General features: G+C 42.7%; 1 protein-coding gene across 6 annotated transcripts in view; it reads left to right on the top strand.

Annotated features, from left to right (window-relative positions):
* The window catches only part of ERBB4 (erb-b2 receptor tyrosine kinase 4), a 975,001-nt gene that overhangs the window by 723,051 nt on the left and 233,082 nt on the right, over positions 1–18,868 (top strand). For all 6 annotated transcript variants that reach the window (XM_048869092.2, XM_048869089.2, XM_048869091.2 and 3 more), the window contains exons 6-9: positions 7,841–7,959; positions 13,502–13,643; positions 16,331–16,444; positions 18,023–18,149. In XM_048869092.2, the coding sequence (XP_048725049.1) occupies positions 7,841–7,959; positions 13,502–13,643; positions 16,331–16,444; positions 18,023–18,149 (502 nt within the window). The remainder of the gene's footprint in view (positions 1–7,840; positions 7,960–13,501; positions 13,644–16,330; positions 16,445–18,022; positions 18,150–18,868) is intronic.

The following is an 18,868-nucleotide window of genomic DNA, read 5'->3' as shown; positions in this document are numbered from 1 at the left end:
TTCAAACCTAGATCTAGATACAGATCCCACGGCTCCCTTAAATTCTTGCAGTTCTCTGAGGGGCTCTCCATATGGCCATTTATGGGTACTGCACCGCTTTGTGGTTTCTCACAGTAAAAACATCTTCTGGCAGTGTCAGAGCGCTCTCGCGCCCCTCGCACCCCTCCCCTCAGCATCACAGTGCACTGAGAGCAAGGCTATGCAGAGGGCAGTGCTCCTTCCCACCACCTTCCCCCGCCAGCCTGGATGGATGTGAATCTGCTCCGGTCTCTTCAGAGTCGCAGTGTCTGAGTGCTAGAAATAGTCTGTGTTAACTCGTTTCATATAGTTAGTGAATTCGGGTTTCTACAGGTTCCAGGTGATAGAGGAACTGAAGAAACAGAAGCAGCCAGGATTCAAGAAGTGGGCTTCCTGCCCAGCTGTCTGCCCAGCATCCGATGAACATATGCGGTGCCTCAAGTGCCTGGGAGACAGAGACTTGCCTTCTGGGTGTTGGATTTGCTGAATCTTTAATCCCAGAGCATGTCAGGATAGGAAAATTCACTTGAAACTCCTTTTCCTAAAGGAAGCCCTTGAGGCTAAACCTTTTGGACCCGATCAAGACTCAGATCCCAAATCAAACTGAGCAGTCTCTGTTCCTGTGGCTACCAGCAGCTCCAAGCGACTGGAGGTCTACAAGTCCTGGTGGGGTCTGACTCGGTGCTTGCGGCTCCATCGGTGAAGCCTCTAAGGCTACAGATATCCGAACTGAGGGCCATGTGGTCAGCTCCATTGGCCCCTGTTCCATAAGAGAGGTTGAGAGAGTTCGGCCACCCTCATCATTGCCATACCTTGTGCTTCCCAACTCAGTGACCCCAATGGAAACCTTGCATCTATGGGACTGGGGCTGGTTCTGACTTCCGCATCTGCATCCAAGAAGATGGAATTGCTCAGTGTGTCAGCAACTGGGCCATCAGTGCCTCCGGTTCTGTCTGTTGTGGAAAAAGGGGCGGGTAGACATAAAAACAGCCGTGCTGGGCAGTGTTAGCAGTGCCAATTCCCATGCATCAGAACTGTTGGATCCATCAGATGCTGACAAGATGCTATGGTTACCTGGCAGAGAGCCGTTCCATCTTTCATAGCCAGGGATAATGGAGTGCTGTGGAATGTTGGATCTGATGTCGTTTTCAGATCCGCTGTCAGTTCTTTGATTGGTTCCGATTATGTCCTCAGTTCCAGAAAACTCTGTCACCATGATATTCCAGATTCACCTACCGGCTCCCTTTGCTTTGTCGGTTCTGTGTGGGAAACCACAGGAGTTCCAAAAGGAAACTTATTTCCCCAGTTCCAAGGTCATCTTCCCCATCTGCTGTTAAGAGGACGAGGCCAGAAGACACTGTCGGTCTTCCCTAGAATCATCCTTTGCTTCCTTTACCTTGGACGTCTGCAGGGTCTCCCCAAAGATCTAGATCTCCATTCTTCCCTTTGGATCCACTATTATCACCATTACATTCCATATGGGATCCAGACTCAAATCCTTACCAGGAGGAAGATAGAGGGCAGATACAGAGACCTGTGGTTTGCTTTATACCACTCTTTGGTCCTCCTCCTGAAGGCATATTCCCAAACCCTAATTGTTGGGGTGACTAGCAACGCGGGGCCCATAGCCTTACTGGAAGCCACCTCATGAGTTTAATTACCGTCCGAGTGGATGGAGAGTTTCTTCTGTTAAGAATTTAGCAGTCCAGAAATCTTGAATTCCACTCCTCTGAATCTGTTGACATTACAGACAGTGATGCGTTAAACACTTTTTGAGTAAGAAGACAAGGAGGTGCCTTCTGTCTTCGGTCAGGAGCATTTGGAAATGGACTATAAGCCTGATTTATCACGGGATGAACATGTGGGGGTGGCTTCATCCTCCTCTCCTTCCAAGGACACTATGGAGTTCCATAACTTTGTGGATCATAGAGTGTCAACTTCAAATCTTCCTGCAGTGCCTGCAGAAGAGACTTGTCACCTGGTGTGCGATATTCTCTGGGCTACTACAACTAGTAGAATATCTGTATCCATTATGGATGGTTTGCTACAGCCGGCTAAATCCATGTGGACCACCCCTGCTTCTTGCCAACCTGTTTCTAAGAAAGCTGACAAGCTGTATCAGATACCCTCTGAGGGGCTTTTTTGCTTTCACAGCCACCCTGTCCCCAAGGTAGCTGCTTCCAGAAACACAGTGAGATTTGGACTATCATGTCCCACCCCAGCTGATAAAGAGAGGGAAAGGACTGATTTGTTAGGGAGAAAGATATTCTCTTCATCATCCCTCGCTATGGATAGCTAATTATCAGGCGGTCATGGCCTGTTACCAATTACATCTCTGGGAAGTATGACATTGTTTTTACCAGACTTGTCTGATAACAGAAGAAGGTTGGTGAAAACCAATGTAACGTAGGGCCAGGATGTAGCCAATCATGTACCCAGCATCTCGGTTGATGCTTCAGACTCTGCTGCCAGAGCACTTGTGTCTGTTTTGACCATCATCAGGTGGTACGTATGGCTTCATTTCTCCTGCCTAGCTATGGGCACTAGAATTAAGCTGGAGGATCTTCCTTTTGAAGGCAGTTTTTTTTTTAATTGAGAAGAGGGACTGGGAAAACTGAAGGACCTGAGATTGACAGCTCACTTTCTGGGTTTGATTATTTCTGCTAAAGGAATCTTATCTTTTGGTGACCCAGCAATACCAGTATCCTCCTAGGGCCACTGTAGGAAAAGACTTTTCAAGCCAAGATCTGAATCTAAACAAACTGCTTCCTTATCATCGTCATCATCACAGCATAACAAGCATCGGTTCTGAAGGGACAATCAGGAGTTGAGAACCAGTCAAATGAGACCAATGTACCCTTTTCTTTGGAGACAGGCTAGTCCACTTCATCAACAAATGGAGGCAAATTACAGTGATGCAATAGATTCTAGAGATTGTAGAAAGGGGCTATGCCATACAACTAAGAATTTTGCCACCTCCCAACTCCCATACCCTCCTTCTTCATGGACCATTCTCCTGAGGTGGTGCTTATCACAGAAGTGAAAAAATTACTTCTGATAGGAGCAGTTGTGGAGGTTCCTGAATACCTGAGGGGCCAGGGATTTTATTCCCTGGTGCAGAAAAATGATTGGTGGGTTGGGTTTGGTTTTTTTTTTTTTTTTTGACTGATACTGGATTTAAGGGATTTAAATAAATACATTTGGAAGTTTTAATTCCACATGTTGGATTCTGGCCACCATAATTCCTTTGCTGTTAGTCATGGACTGGTTCACAACTCAGTGCAAAGGACATATTTCTATTCTGCAAAATCATTGCAAGTACCTTCGATTTGTGGTGGACAATCACCACTTCCTGTACATGGTCTTTCATTTGGCCTTTCAGTGGCACCCAGAGTTTTTACAAAATGTCTCTTTGTGCTGGCAGCTTATCTGAGGAATGAGTGTATTTTTGTTTACCCCTATTTAGAGGACTGGCTACCAAAGTCGTCCTTACATGAGGATCCGTTAAACCATATTGTCTTCACCACCAATCTCTTTTCAGACCTCAGTCTCTTTCTCAGCCACCCAAAGTCAATCCTCTGCCCTTCACAAAAGATCCCTTTTATAGGTGCCATATTGGAGTCCATAGAAGGCAGAGCTTTTCTGCCAGAGGATGCTGGATTTAGCAAGACAGTGCTTCAGCCTCTGGTCAATGAGGACTCTGTCCCACCTCCAGATTAGGTGCAGCAGTGCTTATCAGACTATCCCATAAGTGGAAATATGCAGAGCCACTAGAAGCAGAAATGAAGGTTTCTTACCTGTAACCGGAGTTCTTCAAGATGGCTCTGCATATTCACCCTTCCCACCCACCTTCCCCTCTCTGTCAGAGTCCCTGTTGTCTGTGCCTCTGGCTTTGTGGTGGAAGGAAATGAGGTGGTGAGAGCACTCAGCCCTCTTTCTGGCCTCATCCTGAGTAGATCATGATGCTGAGGGGAGGGGTTGGAGTGGGGGGCATGGGAGGGCTCTAGTTTACACTGCTAGAAGAGGCTTTTACTGTAAGGCACAGCTTGGTGGGGCGGTACCCATTAATGTGAATATGCAGAGCTGTCTCAAAGGACTCCGATTATAGATAAGTAACCTTCATGTATTTAAAACTGGGCATTGATTGGAACCAAACCTAATCATACGGCAAAATTTGTGGCAGTACCAACTCTCTCACTTAAAAAAATGGGTTGATAATAAAGTAGTAAAACTTTTTATGAGTAGTGATGGATAAACCTACAAAAGATTCAGCTTAATTTGGATAAGTATCTAAGAATTTCAGAGACTTTTCTGAAGCTATAATCTGAAATTAATCAAATGTCTTTGATCCAGAAATTAGGTTGTAAATTTTCTAAAATCGTGGTTTCTCTCTAGTTTTCTGGTGCTACTTTATATCAGCCAATTCAAATATCTCGCGAGAATAGCTTTGCATTGAAAAAATCCAGTATTTCTGCTTTTAACCCAAGCTCAAATCTAGAAACTGGAGAGCCATGAAGAAATGAAGAGGGTGGAAAAAATTATCATACATTATAGAATTTACAAAAAGATTTAGTGAGCTCTGAAAGGGTTAAGCACACAGTGTTCCTTATTTTATCCCGATGCTTCCTCCCATTCCTACCTATAACACCTTGGATTGTTTATTACAATCATTCCTTATTATTTTACATCAACCACATGTGTGCTATGTGCTTTAAACAGAGCACTAAGAGTCACATTTGTAGTGAATTTTTTGTTAAAAAGAGTTAGAAGGTACCAATATTCACATGGGAGTTAACATTGTACCAAACTTTCAGACTATAGTAAAATAGATAGGCTTTCATTAGAAACTTACTTACACTGATGAGTTTTATTTATCTGTATATACCAATTAATAAATATATTGAATAATGAAATGCTATTGAAAGACAGACACAGTACAATATGAGGAAATTCTCAGCTGTTGTAAATCAGCGTACTTCCATTGACTTAAATTACACCTTCTGAGGATCAGACCCTATCAGTTCATATTAGCATGGTGGTTATGTACTGCAGATCACCAGTTGAGCTTAGATATATTTATTGATTTGCATATGTGTTTTGAGATTGCATTGATATATGTTTATTTAAAGTAATTTAAATAAGGTCTGTCTGTTCTTTCTACTAGTAAGTTGGCAGTAAGTGGGTTTGCTTTACAGAAATCTTCCATTTGTGCTGCGATTCAGTTTGCATAAGTCACAAAGAAAATATTTTCTATCCATGAGCTTGTCTTAGTTATCAGGATGGATAAAATTATTCTGAGTGCATCACTTTACTCCTTTAGATCTTAAATGATGATTGCTTCTTACCTTCTCTTTGCTTATTTACACCTTTATTCCATACATAAATGTAAGGCCTTTAAATAGTTTTTTGCATTATCTAAAGTTCTAATAGATAGCGAGGGGACTTCGCATTGAAAAATGGGTTCATTTACACTACACAAATCCTGTATTTTCTTATAGTTTTTTTTACGTATGAGAAATCAGCAATTTATTAAAATAAGTGTAGAGAAGACAGTTGGTAGGAGGTTTTGGTATTTTTTTGTTGAGCACTTGAAAAATATTTTCCATTCGCAAGCAATGAACTGCTTTAGAACAAAGTGGTCAGTTAAGGTTAATTATAGGAGTGTAGCATCATTGCTCCTCTGCCACAGTCAGCTTGAACCAGAACTTGCTGAAGTTCCCCATCTAATGGTCGGTAGGGTTCCCTGTAAACTGTTAACGTCTCCTATTTTTTCCCATTAAACAGAGTCCCTATGTACTATGTCCTACAGCCAGACTGTGGTGTGCTGGGACCCTGTCATAGTTCACAAGCCAAATGGGATTTAATCGGCTTCGTATGTGACTGTGGTATGATTAGCATTATTTGTACCACATTAACACTTAGAAGCCTCAACCAATTTAGAGGCTCCATTGCACTGTATAGACATATGGGGAGAGACCGTGGCACCAGAGAGCTTGCAGTATAAAGAGACAAGGTAGACAAAATATGTGAAGGGAAACAGAGGTAAAGTGATTTGCCCAAGGTGAGTGTCAGCACTGGGATTAGAACACAGGTCTCCTGACTCCCAGTCTAGTGCATTATCCACCTCTACACTGCCTCTTGTTATCCCTAAAGACACCCATGTGTTTCAGGAAGCAGTGCCAGGGATTAAAGAGGTAGCACTTTTTGCCTCGGTCAATACTGAACTAGTGCCCCATCATGTCATGAGGGAGTTCAGCACTGCTGCAGGTGAATTCAAACTCAAGTATTTTGGGTGAGATTCAAAACTCTGGTCCTAGTCATGTATTGTCATTCTTAAACCACAAACTGTCCTTTGTCAGAGCAGTAGCGTTCATCCCCATACATTGGGCAAATTCTAGTTTGGTTACTAAAATTCTGCCCACCTGAATTCCATCTGCCATTTCAATCCGAAACACTGTTTCTCACTTTCTGTCCTTTGCATAGCGGGGCTGTATTTCATCCAGAGGCGGTTGTATTTTCGGCTTTGATGAAGTGGTTCCTGTGCATAGTCTATGTACCAGATCAATTCTGTAGTGCTTTGGGATCCTTCAGTATGAGAAGCAGGGCTACAAAGGGAAGATCATTATGAGTTTGTGGCAAAGCAAAGTGTACGTTTCATCTTACAAAAAATAAAACTGAGCCCTCAGTGAACTTTTCCAATTTCTTACTGAGAACTCCAAAAAACACCTTTTACAGCCTTTTAATACAATGAATCATTGAAGAGAGATTCATGTTTCAAGTAGACAGAGTTCAGTAAGTTCAGTCTAACTATTACATTGAAGAGCACTGCCTGGTTGCTGACTACTCACTTTGAATCACCAGGAATTAGGAATTTTACCTGTTTTTATAAGTATCAAACTTCTCTCATGTTTTATGAGTGTGGACCAATAATTCTTTCACCTGGAGAAGAGGTCTTGGTACTTTGCGGAATAAAATGTAGAGGGTTTGATTTAGATTTTTTTTTTTTTTGTGGTAATGTGGAAGACCTTGGGCTAAATCCTAGTGCCACTGAAATCAGTTAGGAAAGGAAATGTCCCGTGGTTGATGCAGCTTTTAAGCACCACAATTGCTTATGTTTTAAAGAACACGGTGATGCATAAGTACAGAGAAACAGAAGATACTCAGTTGGTTCCTGACATATTAGATCAAATTCAGCCCTGGCATAGAGGAGGGTAATGCCATAAAAGGCTTACAACAGGGCTGAATGTAGTCCTTTCTGTCTGAAATTTAGGCTAGAGTGTAGCATTTCCCCAAAAAAATGTAGAAAATTGATATGGTATGTTACAGTACATGACCTATATGCTGCTCTGATAGACCCATTCAACCTCATTGACTACATGGGTGCTTGTTGGGGGCAAAATGTGGCCCTATGATTTTGCTGAACTAACTCTGAGTTTCTGAATATTGTTGCATACCCCTGTCATTCTTTACGGAAAACCACATTAAAAGCGATTCATATCACAATAGGCTTTTTCCTAGCCAGACATCAACCTTTGCTAACTCCCTGAAAATTAGAGATTCAGGATTTATGCTGACTTCCCTAGGTTAAGAGAACAAATCCTCATAAATCCAGACACACCTGTCTTACCGCCTGGGCATTTTCATGTTCCTTTGTAGATGGGATATTACACAGGACATGAGTAACCCCTGGGCTAGAGGTTATTATAGAGAATCAGATGTTCTCTTCTTAATACTCCATTGTCTTTGTTGATTTTTTTTTTTCAATATCGCTGTCCAGTTCAAATGGCTCTCTCTTGACAGCTGATTCCTCTGTCCTTTCCAGTGACAAAGACAGTGTGTGCAGAACAATGCGATGGACGTTGCTACGGGCCGTACGTCAGTGACTGCTGCCATCGGGAATGCGCTGGAGGCTGTTCCGGACCTAAAGACACTGATTGCTTTGTATGTTTGGGAGTTACCTAATTTCCCTCATCCCACCGGCCACGGTGCAAGTGTTTATCCTTTAATCCATGAAATTCATGATTTTTTGTCACCTTTAATTGAATTACCTCTACGTTTCAAGCTTTTAGCTGCACATTTTATCATTTCATATTTTTCCCATTACATTTACATTATTTATCATCTTACATTACTCATTAAAAGATTTATGAGATTTACAAATACAGATTGGGAACCATTTATATGCTAATCTATGTGATTTTTATCTTTCACTTTTCTAAAATTATCTCTTATAGATGGTGGGGAATTTTTATAGGAGTTTGCCGTTACATTTTAGGCTGAAGGGTTTATATATATAACACACACACACACACATAATGTATTTTGCTTTTTTTTTTTTTTTTTGTCTGAAGTTTGACAATACAGTTTGGCTTCTAAGTTAAAATGTTTTTTTATGCTTCCCAGACTGTGTTTAAACTAATTCACCTGTTCAACTGGGGTGTGCGTCTTAGAAGAAAGAGAAGAAAAATTGTTTCCTATTCACTAAAATCCAAAGGCACACAATACACCCTTTCAAAAAGAAAAAGGGTTAAAACTGAACCAGGAGCTTAATTTTCTCAGACATTCTCAGTGTGGCCAAATTCTTTCGAGATGCAGTCAATTAGTTGTGTAACTCAGAAAGCAGCCTTTGCTCCTATTACGGAGGAAAGAGATTCATGTACCTTCATCACACTACCCCACAAAGACACACAGTCTGTTCATATTTTCAGTGGAAGCTGGGTACACACCTAAATTTTCCCTAGTAATTTCAGAGTAGGTTCTGAACTAACCTATGCTAATATATGAGCATAGAGGGTGAGGTTTTCAGAGGAAATGGAGGCTGAACTCTTAGACCTTTTTGAAAATCTCTGTCAGATAGCATAAGGAAAGACAATTGTGCATGGCATAAGCTGTGCTAATCTTGTATATTTCATTTTATAGCCCAATAGATAGTAATGGACTGGCTAGAATGTATGTGTACATTTGCCTCTCTTGGATGGAAGCAGAACTATTCAACTGTGTCACAGGCACACAGATCTTCTCCTTTAGCTCTAGTGGTAAGGGCCTGTGCTTTGCAGTGTACAGGTCTAGTTCTGTCCCTGTCTCCACTGTGAAATTCTGTTTGGCCTTGGAGTGCAGCATAGTGACAGCCATCACAGTATTGTTATTTGTATTACAGCAGCGAACGACTAAAGCTGCCATCTGCGACCGGGGTCCTACTTAACACAGTATTGAAAATACACATAGTGGGCATCGTTCAAAGTTAACAGGAAGTCTGTGGAAGCCCTTACGTTGACTTCAGTGGGCTTTCCATCAGACCCAGTAAGAGACAGTCCCTCTCCCCCACAGTCTTACTAGACAAACTATGAGATAAAGTATTATTACCCATTTTACAGCTGGGGGACTTGTGAAGTAACTTGCACAAGGCCACTTCAGAAGTCTGTGGCAGAGCTATGACTTGATCCCATATCTTCTGAGTCCCAATCTATCCCTTTAACCACACACCTATCCTTCCTGAAGTGTTAGGAGGCCATGTATTTGTTACAGTCTTATCTCTGTAACACCACAGCGCACAGGAGAAAATGTGATTTCTACGGGCCATTGAACACTTCATATTTTTCTGGAGCTTCTCTGTAGCAATTATGGAAATGCCTGTGCTAAAAATCATGTTAGCACTTTTGTGCTGCTCCAGTGTGAAAATACAAAGGGCCCCAGAGGGATGCCAGGAGCACTTAGTATAAATGAGAATCAAAGCCTTAGTGTTCAACAGCTTTGAGAACTACTCATTTCCTTCCTAACATGTGATGGGCTAGAAGTGGTACCCTTTGGGGCTGTAGTGGGGGACATGCAGGGACACTGGATCAACATCTTGGAGAAAATGTAGCTATTTCCTTTTTAATTGAGATCTGCACCTTGACTTTTCCCTATGCATTTTGTTGTTTGCTTTGCTTTCATATGCGTCTTGGGAACATTTAGAAACAAGTGTGGTAAGTTCTGCATATGTTAGTGAAACAGTGATGAGTGTACACAAAGTTTTACAGCAATAAATTAAAACTTCCTGAGTCTTCTAGATTGGTTTTTAATAGATTCTTCCTGGAAAGTGTCATCTCTTTGAGTAATGTATCATCGGTGTGCCTCATTCTGATTATGCATTTACTAAGGTCATCTCCAGAGGATGGTCATGCTGGTGATGACGTACTTGCTAAGACAACAGTGGATGTGGAAAATGTGCTGAGGAAACAAAGTAAATTAGTCTTTATTAGTAAACAAAAGTACAGTTCAGGGTGCATTAAGAAACCCTTTGGCACATTATGGCAGCCTCTCGAAGCCTGTAATAATATCCTGTTGTAAAAATGTTCTTAATGTTGCTGGGAGAAGTTCTCCCATCCTCCTCGGCCCACTGGCATTCATTAATCTGTGCATTCACCTTTGAAAGCAAGCCAATAGCCATCCTGTGGCATAGCTGTTTCATGGTATTTACACACACACAGGTTTAATGATGTTCTCAGACCTGGGGTGAAAATAAATCTGGAGTGGAGACATGATTCTCCTTTTAGGGCCTGATCCAACCATAGAACTTACCTTTATTGGGAATTAACTAAATCAAATGCACTGATTCTGGTGAATTAATCCTAGAGTTGTAAAATTACAGCCTATTTTCAAATACATGATTCTGATGAACCAAAAATGGCAGATTCGGTTTAGATAGGCCAGGGAAGGGCAAACTTTTTGGCCCGAGGGCCACATCGGGGTTGTGAAACTCTATGGAGGGCCGGGTAGGGAAGGCTGTGCCTCCCCAAGTGGCCTGGCCCCCGCCCCCTATCTGCCCCCTCCCACTTCCCGCCCCCTGACTGCCCCCCTCAGAACCCCTGACGCTTCCAACCCCCACCTGCTCCCTGTCACCTGAGATCCCCCCCGACCCTAACCGCCCGCCCCCCGGGACTCCACTCCTATCCAACCCCCCCTGCTGCCTTTCCCCTGACTGCCCCGACCCCTGTCCACACCCCCGACCCCTGACAGGCCCCCTGGGACTCCCATGCCTATCCAACCCCCCCCATTCCCTGTCCCCTGACTGTCCCCCCGGAACTCCCTGCCCCTTATCTGACCTGCCCCCCCCCACTGCCCGCCCCCTTACAATGCCACTCAGAGCAATAAGAGCTCGCAGCCCCACCGCCTAGCCGGAGCCAGCCACGCTGCCCAGCAGGAGCGGCGGGACAGAGCACTGATGGCACGGCGGCGTGGCTGCAGGGGAGGAGGGATAGCAGGGGAGGGGCCGGGGGCTAGCCTCCCCAGCTGGGAGCTCAGGGGCTGGGCAGGAAGCTCCCACAAGCTGGATGTGGCCCGCGGGCTGTAGTTTGCCCACCTCTGAGATAGTCTGTCAACTCAAGAGGATCATGGGAACCAAAGAACTCCATACAAGTCTGACGATTTCATCCTGACTCTCCCAGGTGGGCCCTCTCCCTTCAACAGCACTTATATATCCCCTTCTAGTCTTCTGGGGGAAAGGTATTACCACCTTCTCCCTTCCTGAAATCTTCAGGTTTGGCCCAACTGGCCCCATCCTCATCCTACCTCTGTGATGCCTTCTGAGGCAACTCAGGCCCTGGACTGAGGTAAGGGCTTTTAGACGAGGCAGCAGAGCCAGAAGAGCCTTGCCCAGTCCTCCTGCTTCTGAATGTGAGAGGAGTGCTCTGAAGTTCCTCCCTGGGTATGGGGGCTGTGACCCTTCTTGCTAGCTCTTTGAAGAAGCAAGACAGAGAGAGGAACCAGCTGGCTATTTGCTGACCAGAACGCTGTATACCAAGGCCAAAGAGGTTTTGAGGCCATCAGGCTGCCGGAAGATATATAAAGTTACATGGGGAGGCACAATCCTATTGCCAACCGTACAAGGAGGATCCTGGGGCAGAATTGGGGTGACCTCCACTGGCCCAAATTATTTGCATAAACCTTTCATGTAAAACTTGAAACCAGACAGGATTTTTCTAATTTGAGAGTTTTGCTGTCTGCGTTTCTTATCAACTGTGACCGATACAATAGGCACGATACAGAATGGTAGAGAATGGAGAAATCAGTGTTTTCTCACATATCTAGGTACAAGTCTTGCATATTCAATTTATTTTTTCCCTAGGTTCATCTATCCTTTTTATCCACACACTTGACTCCTCATGTGTCAGGGCCTTGTCCTCTCTCAGTAATGTATGGTCGAGCCTGAATATTGAATCCTATTTTCCCTTCCCAGTGTGTGAATTAACTGACCTGGTTACACTTGCCACTTAGGAAAATGACCCCCTCCTGTGCTAGCTCAAAGGAAATGCTTATCCTCATTGCTGTCTAATTGGGAGTTTCAGTCCCTCTGTTGAACTGTGCCATGAGAGATCAGAAGGTTGGCCCTCTACAGCGCAGATCGTTAGTGTGTGTTCAGCCAGGATATGAGCAGCTTAAGTAGCTGTATGCTGTTGTCAGCTTTGGAACTGCCTGTCAAGTTTGCCATTAGTTGATTGCTAATAGTAAGAAGAATAATGAAGAAAATAAGGCTTCCCTTTTAGAAGATGTATTGGCATCAAGTTACATTTAAACTGAAAATGTTCATATGGGTTCAAAACGGATTGCTCAGGGCTTTGGACATATACATGTTTTAATAATAATATCTTTAATAATATCTTAAGAAGAAACTTAAGTGGTTAAATGCAGACAAGGAAAAAACAATCTGTCCCATCCACTGTAATTGCAACAATGCCTTTGTAGATAATGGATAGTCAAGGTTCTGCTCTGAAGTAAGTCAATTCAAAAGGAGGTATGACATGATCAACTTGCTTTCTTGTAAAAAGAACGAGGAGTTTAGAACTGAGTGTCCAGGGAGGTTGAAGTATTCTCCAACTGGCTTTTGAATGTTTTAATTCTTGACGTCTGATTTGTGTCCATTTATTCTTTTGCCGAGAGACAGTCTGGTACATGGCAGAGGTGCCATGGTGAATCACAGACCTAAAAGTGGCAATTCTTCAACAAAAAAAACTTCAAAAACAGACTCCAGTGAGAAACTGCAGAACTGCAATTAATTTGCAAACTGGACACCATCAAATTAGGCTTGAATAAAGACTAGGAGTGGATGGGTCATTGCAGAAACTGAAAGCTATTTCCCCATGCTAATTATCTCCCCTACTGTTACTCACACCTTCCTGTCAACTGTTTGAAATGGGCCATCCTGATGATCACTACAAACGTTTTTTTTCTCCTGCTTATAATAACCCATCTTAATTGATTTGTCTCGTTAGGGTTGGTATGGCAACCCCCATCTTTTCATGTTCTCTCTCTCTCTCTATATATATATATATCTTCCTACTGTATTTTCCACTCCATGCATCTGATGAAGTGGGTTTTAGCCCATGAAAGCTTATGCCCAAATAAATATGTTAGTCTCTAAGGTGCCACAAGTCCTCCCTCGTTCTTTTTGCTGATACAGACTAACATGGCTACCCTTCTGAAACCTTGCTTTCTTGTGTTTCAGGCCTGCATGAATTTCAACGACAGCGGAGCATGTGTCACTCAGTGCCCCCAGACTTTTGTCTACAATCCTACCACCTTCCAGCTGGAGCACAACCACAATGCCAAATACACCTACGGAGCTTTTTGTGTCAAAAAGTGCCCACGTAAGTTACGTGACTGCTGCCTTTTTCACACTGTCATTGAAGTGCAAGCTGTGCAACTCTGCATGAGGACAACACTATTAAGAAACCATTGCTAGGCAATGTTAAGTTTAAAGCTAAGTAAATTGTGTAGTAGCTCCAGGTATGCTCTTTGGCAATCATACCTTGAAGTTACATGTTAATCAAAGAGAGTGACATTTTGGGATGCTGTTATAAAAATGCCCTGTACTAGGGCCCAAGGGGCAGGGTGGGGGACTTAAGTGGCTTTCAGTTTTTATGACTAACACTTGTTATGTTTATGTTCTTATTTGGGCTTTGGTAACCTTAGGAAGTATCCTTTATTGAGTAAAGCAGAAAATCTGTACTAAATGAAAAAGGTTTTATAAAGGTAGAAATTCTCGTTTCAGTAAAATAACTTGTTTATATAAATTATATGCATGCTAGATGTTAGTTAACTAGGAGTATATTCAGATATTCTCTTTCCCCCAAAAAGATGAAGACTAGTTAGTTCTGACCTTTCTTCCCCAAATTTAGAAATGAGTCACTAATTTTGTAACCCTCCTTTTCCTTAAATTCAAGAGTTTAATAATCCACTATTCCAGTTTGGGGTTATCTCTAACTATAACAATACTTTATACAGTACAAATTCTGAATACAATCCTTAAAGCATTAGGAAAAGCACTGTCATATTTTGACAAGGGCATTCTATCCTGTCCTGTCCTGTTCTATTCCAGTTCCTATTCTGGGCCCATGGCCAGGGTATCTGAGTTTTTTCCCCCATCTTGTTACTGTGCACCCTTTGATGATACAAACAAATGTAAAATGTATGCCAGTCTAAAATCTTCATTATGATGGAAGTAAGCTGTCTGTTTCTTAAAGGAAATAAAACTGTAAAAGAATGCTGAAATTAACAGGGGAGACCACCAAGCATCACTCCCATAGGGGGTCCTCCTATTCCACTCTAGAAACATCTTCCCTCCATTGAAACCCCAGGACTAGAGCTGGACACACACATTTGCAGTTAATTGTTTTAAGGATCATATTCTGGCAGTTTCAATTAATATTATTCTAAAGGATTCATTCAACCAGATGTACCTAAGATCCAACTACTTTACCTTTGGTGCCTTCAGGTGCCTACCGGAACCAAGAATCAACACAAATCTCTTCATCTTTTTCTTTAAGTGACAGGCACCTTTCTTTAACATTGCCTTCTCTCACATAACCATGTAGCTGTGTGTGTGTGTGTGTGAGAGAGCAGATGCACGCATAACAAAAATCCAAACAAAACACACACACTGCCCTGCACACACTTCTTCCCCTGGGGAGAGAATGAGAGAAGAACCATGACACAGATACTAGTCACATTGCTTAATGAACTGCTGGAAAGTCCAGGGATACTAAAATGATCGGCATAGTGTAAAGACCTCTATAGAATAGGTGGAGATTAGTTTAATTCCACCGGTAACTGGAAGGCCTTCTTCTTGGCCTATAGGGATGAGGGCTGGTTTCATGCTGGGTTGACACATGATATAGCCATTCAGTTTCATCTACCCATGTTTGCAGAAAGCCCTCACCCTCAGCCCCAGGCTGATTTGCAGTTGGCTTGAGGATTTTTGCACATATTCTGCACAGCTCTAATCATGGCATAAAATTAAGTGCAAGTGTAATGGCAACAGACCCCGGTCGTCAGCAAACCTGGGACCTCTGGAGCTTAGTGCATGAGCCTCTACCGCATGAGCTAAAAGCCAACTGGCTGTTAGCTAAAGCTCTAGAGCAGACTTGTATTTCTCTCTCCCCCTCTCTTCCCCCCCCCCCCACACCCCCAGTGCCATTAGATGGGACAGAACACCACACCCAGAAGGTGTGTGGGTTACACAAGTTTATTGGCCACCATTAAAATCGTAGCAGTTATCACACTGTAGAATTTACCGCTACTGTGGTATTCCGTATAATTGTAATGGGGAAAACCATGATCATTGTGGTAAGAATTAAAAACTGTGACTCTTAATATCAAGTACTAAATTCTTCCACTGTTACTTACATTGAATAGTAGCATACTCTAGGAGCAATGCCGTTGATTTCAGCAATAGCTCTATTATGTTAATGGTACCCAATATACTTGCAGTCTATGGAAACAAAAGATAGCTGGCATATAGGATATTTTCCCCAAAAAGGTCTAAGATAACTCACTCTCTCTTGGTAGTTTTCAGGTATTTAAAATCGACAACTCTTCATTAGTTTTTCTTTCCACAGTATGTTTCTTCTCAAGGCCCTATATACAGGACACATGGGTATTGTAGGCATGTATGTGACTTCTGTTGAAGTCCTTCAGACAGATATCTGCCCGTTGCTGTATTTTCAGCAGTTGGATTCAAAAGGGATGACAATATCTTCAAAACATTTTTCAAAATCATATTGGGTAAAATTGTCATAAAGGTTTGCGTCACGTAGGTGCCTACATCCTATTTTCAGAGGTGACATGGGCACCGAGGAGAATTGGTCTCTATAACTTTCAGTGGGACTTAAGCTCCTAAGTACTTAACTCAGTTAGGAGCGCCTGAAAATCTTACCCGTCATTAAAATACTCAAGGCCATAATTAACTCATATTGATTTTCAGAACCCCCCAAATCATGCTCCAATATTACTTAATATACTGGCTTGTTTCTGAGCACTGCACTATTCCTTTCAGATAACTTTGTGGTAGATTCCAGCTCTTGTGTACGTGCCTGTCCCAGCTCCAAGATGGAGGTTGAAGAAAATGGTATAAAGATGTGCAAACCCTGCACTGACATTTGTCCTAAAGGTAGGTTATCATTTATTATAGCCTTGCTTGAATTTACTCCGCACTCTCGTAGAGCAAAGCAGGGTATTACTTTTAAATTAAGTGTATTCATGAATAAGTTCTAGGATATCCAGTACTAAGTGCCTTTGGGCATCCACAGAGCATAGAACTACAATGGCTGCCATGAGAAGAGTATTCCAAAAGATAATGTAGTGCAGGATTATCGCTGGACCATGGAAATATTGTCAAAAGGCTCATTTCTTCTTTGGGAAAAGTAGGGATAGTTTTTGGCCATTTGAGTGGAATAGACCTGTAGGTTTTTGTTATTGGTGGTGGTTGGAATTTGTTAATGTTCACTGGTTTGAAAGCGTATCTGTTGGAACCTTTCAGGACCATTTCCAAAGCCCTGATTCTTCACTACCTTTATTGTCATCTTTGTGGGATGTCCCAGCAAACTGCTCGTACAACTGCTGGGTTTCTGCTCTCTCAAAGCAGAGACCTGAGGTTCTCCTGCCTCCTCTCTGAATGGCTTTGAGAGACAAGAGACCCTCTCCCTTCCCTCCAGTAGCATTGATGAAATATCTAAATCCCTCCTCTGCCTCACCAGGAAGCTTCCAGATGGAAACCTGAGTCATTTTGCCGTCCCAACAGCTCTGTGTCTATGGGAGTCTTGAGGCTTCTTCTTGCTATATGGAGGTTTCAACAGCAATGGGAACAAAATACTGCCAATTTTCCTTACCACAAACCTGTGTCATAACAGGGGAGATGCCAGCTAGCTCACCAGACAGCTACATAAAATCTGGTCCAATCAGCAAACAGCTACCCCACACAGGGCATCATGAAACAGATAAATGCAAGGATTTCTGCCTTATGCTGATCAATACAACTAGCCTTACCATGTTCAAAATTGAATGCAAAATTCATCTACACAACATAGCTTTCCTGCAACAGACACCTCTTTCCCACATAGGCACATGTGCATGTACACACCATTTTCCATTCAAGTGCTTACTCTGACCTGTTGGGCAGAAGGAGAGAAATAACTGATTGTCATTTAAACACCTGGGAGGGGCTCAGATGCTTTGCTGATAGCTGTCACTGTTAGAGCCTAGTTAGGCAGGTAGATTGATATGTTGTTTTATTGTGTAATCTAGGGAACTGGATGTTCCTATGGGCAATGTATACCCCAGAGCATGCAAGGTTGGAATTAACTGGCCATAAGGACCCTGAAGGGAAGTTTCTAGCACTGTTGCCCCCTTATGAAAGATACAACAGCCAAGCAATGATGCTAACGAGGCAAGAGTCTTTCCAGGCCCAGTTGGAATGTCAGTTGAATGGTGAAAGGGAATGAAGATGCCATTGGCACTTCCTGCCTAAAAGTCTATATCACAAGTACTCAGCGATATTTTTCACTCCTTGGGAAGTTTGTCCTCATGTTCATGTTGAGGGGCGGGCAACGGCTCAAATTGATTCTTGTTTTACCAGAACCATTCTGCCCATCCCCGGAGGAAATGAAAGCTCAGGTGAATAAGGAGCAAACATTTATTGATTCATTTAATCTTCTTGCGAGTTGTTTTCATGGGGTTCTTGTTTCGGCAGCATGTGATGGCATCGGCACAGGGAGTTTGACGTCCGCTCAAACCGTTGACTCCAACAACATTGACAAGTTCATAAACTGTACCAAGATCAACGGGAACCTGATCTTTCTTGTCACCGGGATTCATGGGTGAGCACTAACACATTTTTGCACAGTATGTTACAGGTCTGGCTGCGGGACAGAACTAGCTGTGGACACTTCTGATTTGTATGGTTGTAGGAATGCGTGACTAAAGAGAAGCCCTGAGATAAATTGGTTTTCTGCTCAATTTTTGAAGTGCTGGTACAGCCAGCTTGATTCTCACATTCAGCTTTTATGAAACAAAGGATAAGAAAGAAAGTTTGTGCTGGGAAAAGGAAAAACAATTGGGTCATATGTTCAGTTTAGGAGACCCTGGCTGCTGGATTGGAGTGACAGCTGGTCAGGGATTGTGGGGAGAGAACAGTTCACTTCCACTGATTTTCTTATCTTGAACTAAAAATGGGCCTAATCTGCAAAATGTGGACCCAGATCTGAGGGAAGAACCTTAATTGATTTAAATGGCCATAACTCCCTTGCCTATGAGAATGCACAGCAGCTGAAGATCCGCCCCCTAGACTTTGAACATAAGACAAGATATGGCTGTGAAATGTGCATTCACGTTTGTATTGCAAATACCCACAATGCTCAAGCGGGTTGTATCTCCTGTGTTTCGGTTCAGACATATCTGTACCTTGAATCCTTCCAAGCATTATCAAAGGTTCGGAGACAACTTTAGAGAGAGAGTTATAAGAACCAAGGTTTGAGTTGGTTATATCTTGCTTAAGGAAGGTATACCAAAGAGTTAATCAGCACTTTAGATTATGTTT

Source organism: Caretta caretta, chromosome 11, assembly GCF_965140235.1.
Source record: "Caretta caretta isolate rCarCar2 chromosome 11, rCarCar1.hap1, whole genome shotgun sequence".
In the NCBI taxonomy this organism is placed as follows: domain Eukaryota; kingdom Metazoa; phylum Chordata; order Testudines; family Cheloniidae; genus Caretta; species Caretta caretta.
Note: the sequence above shows the minus strand (reverse complement) of the source record. Positions and strands in the feature narration are given on the sequence as shown.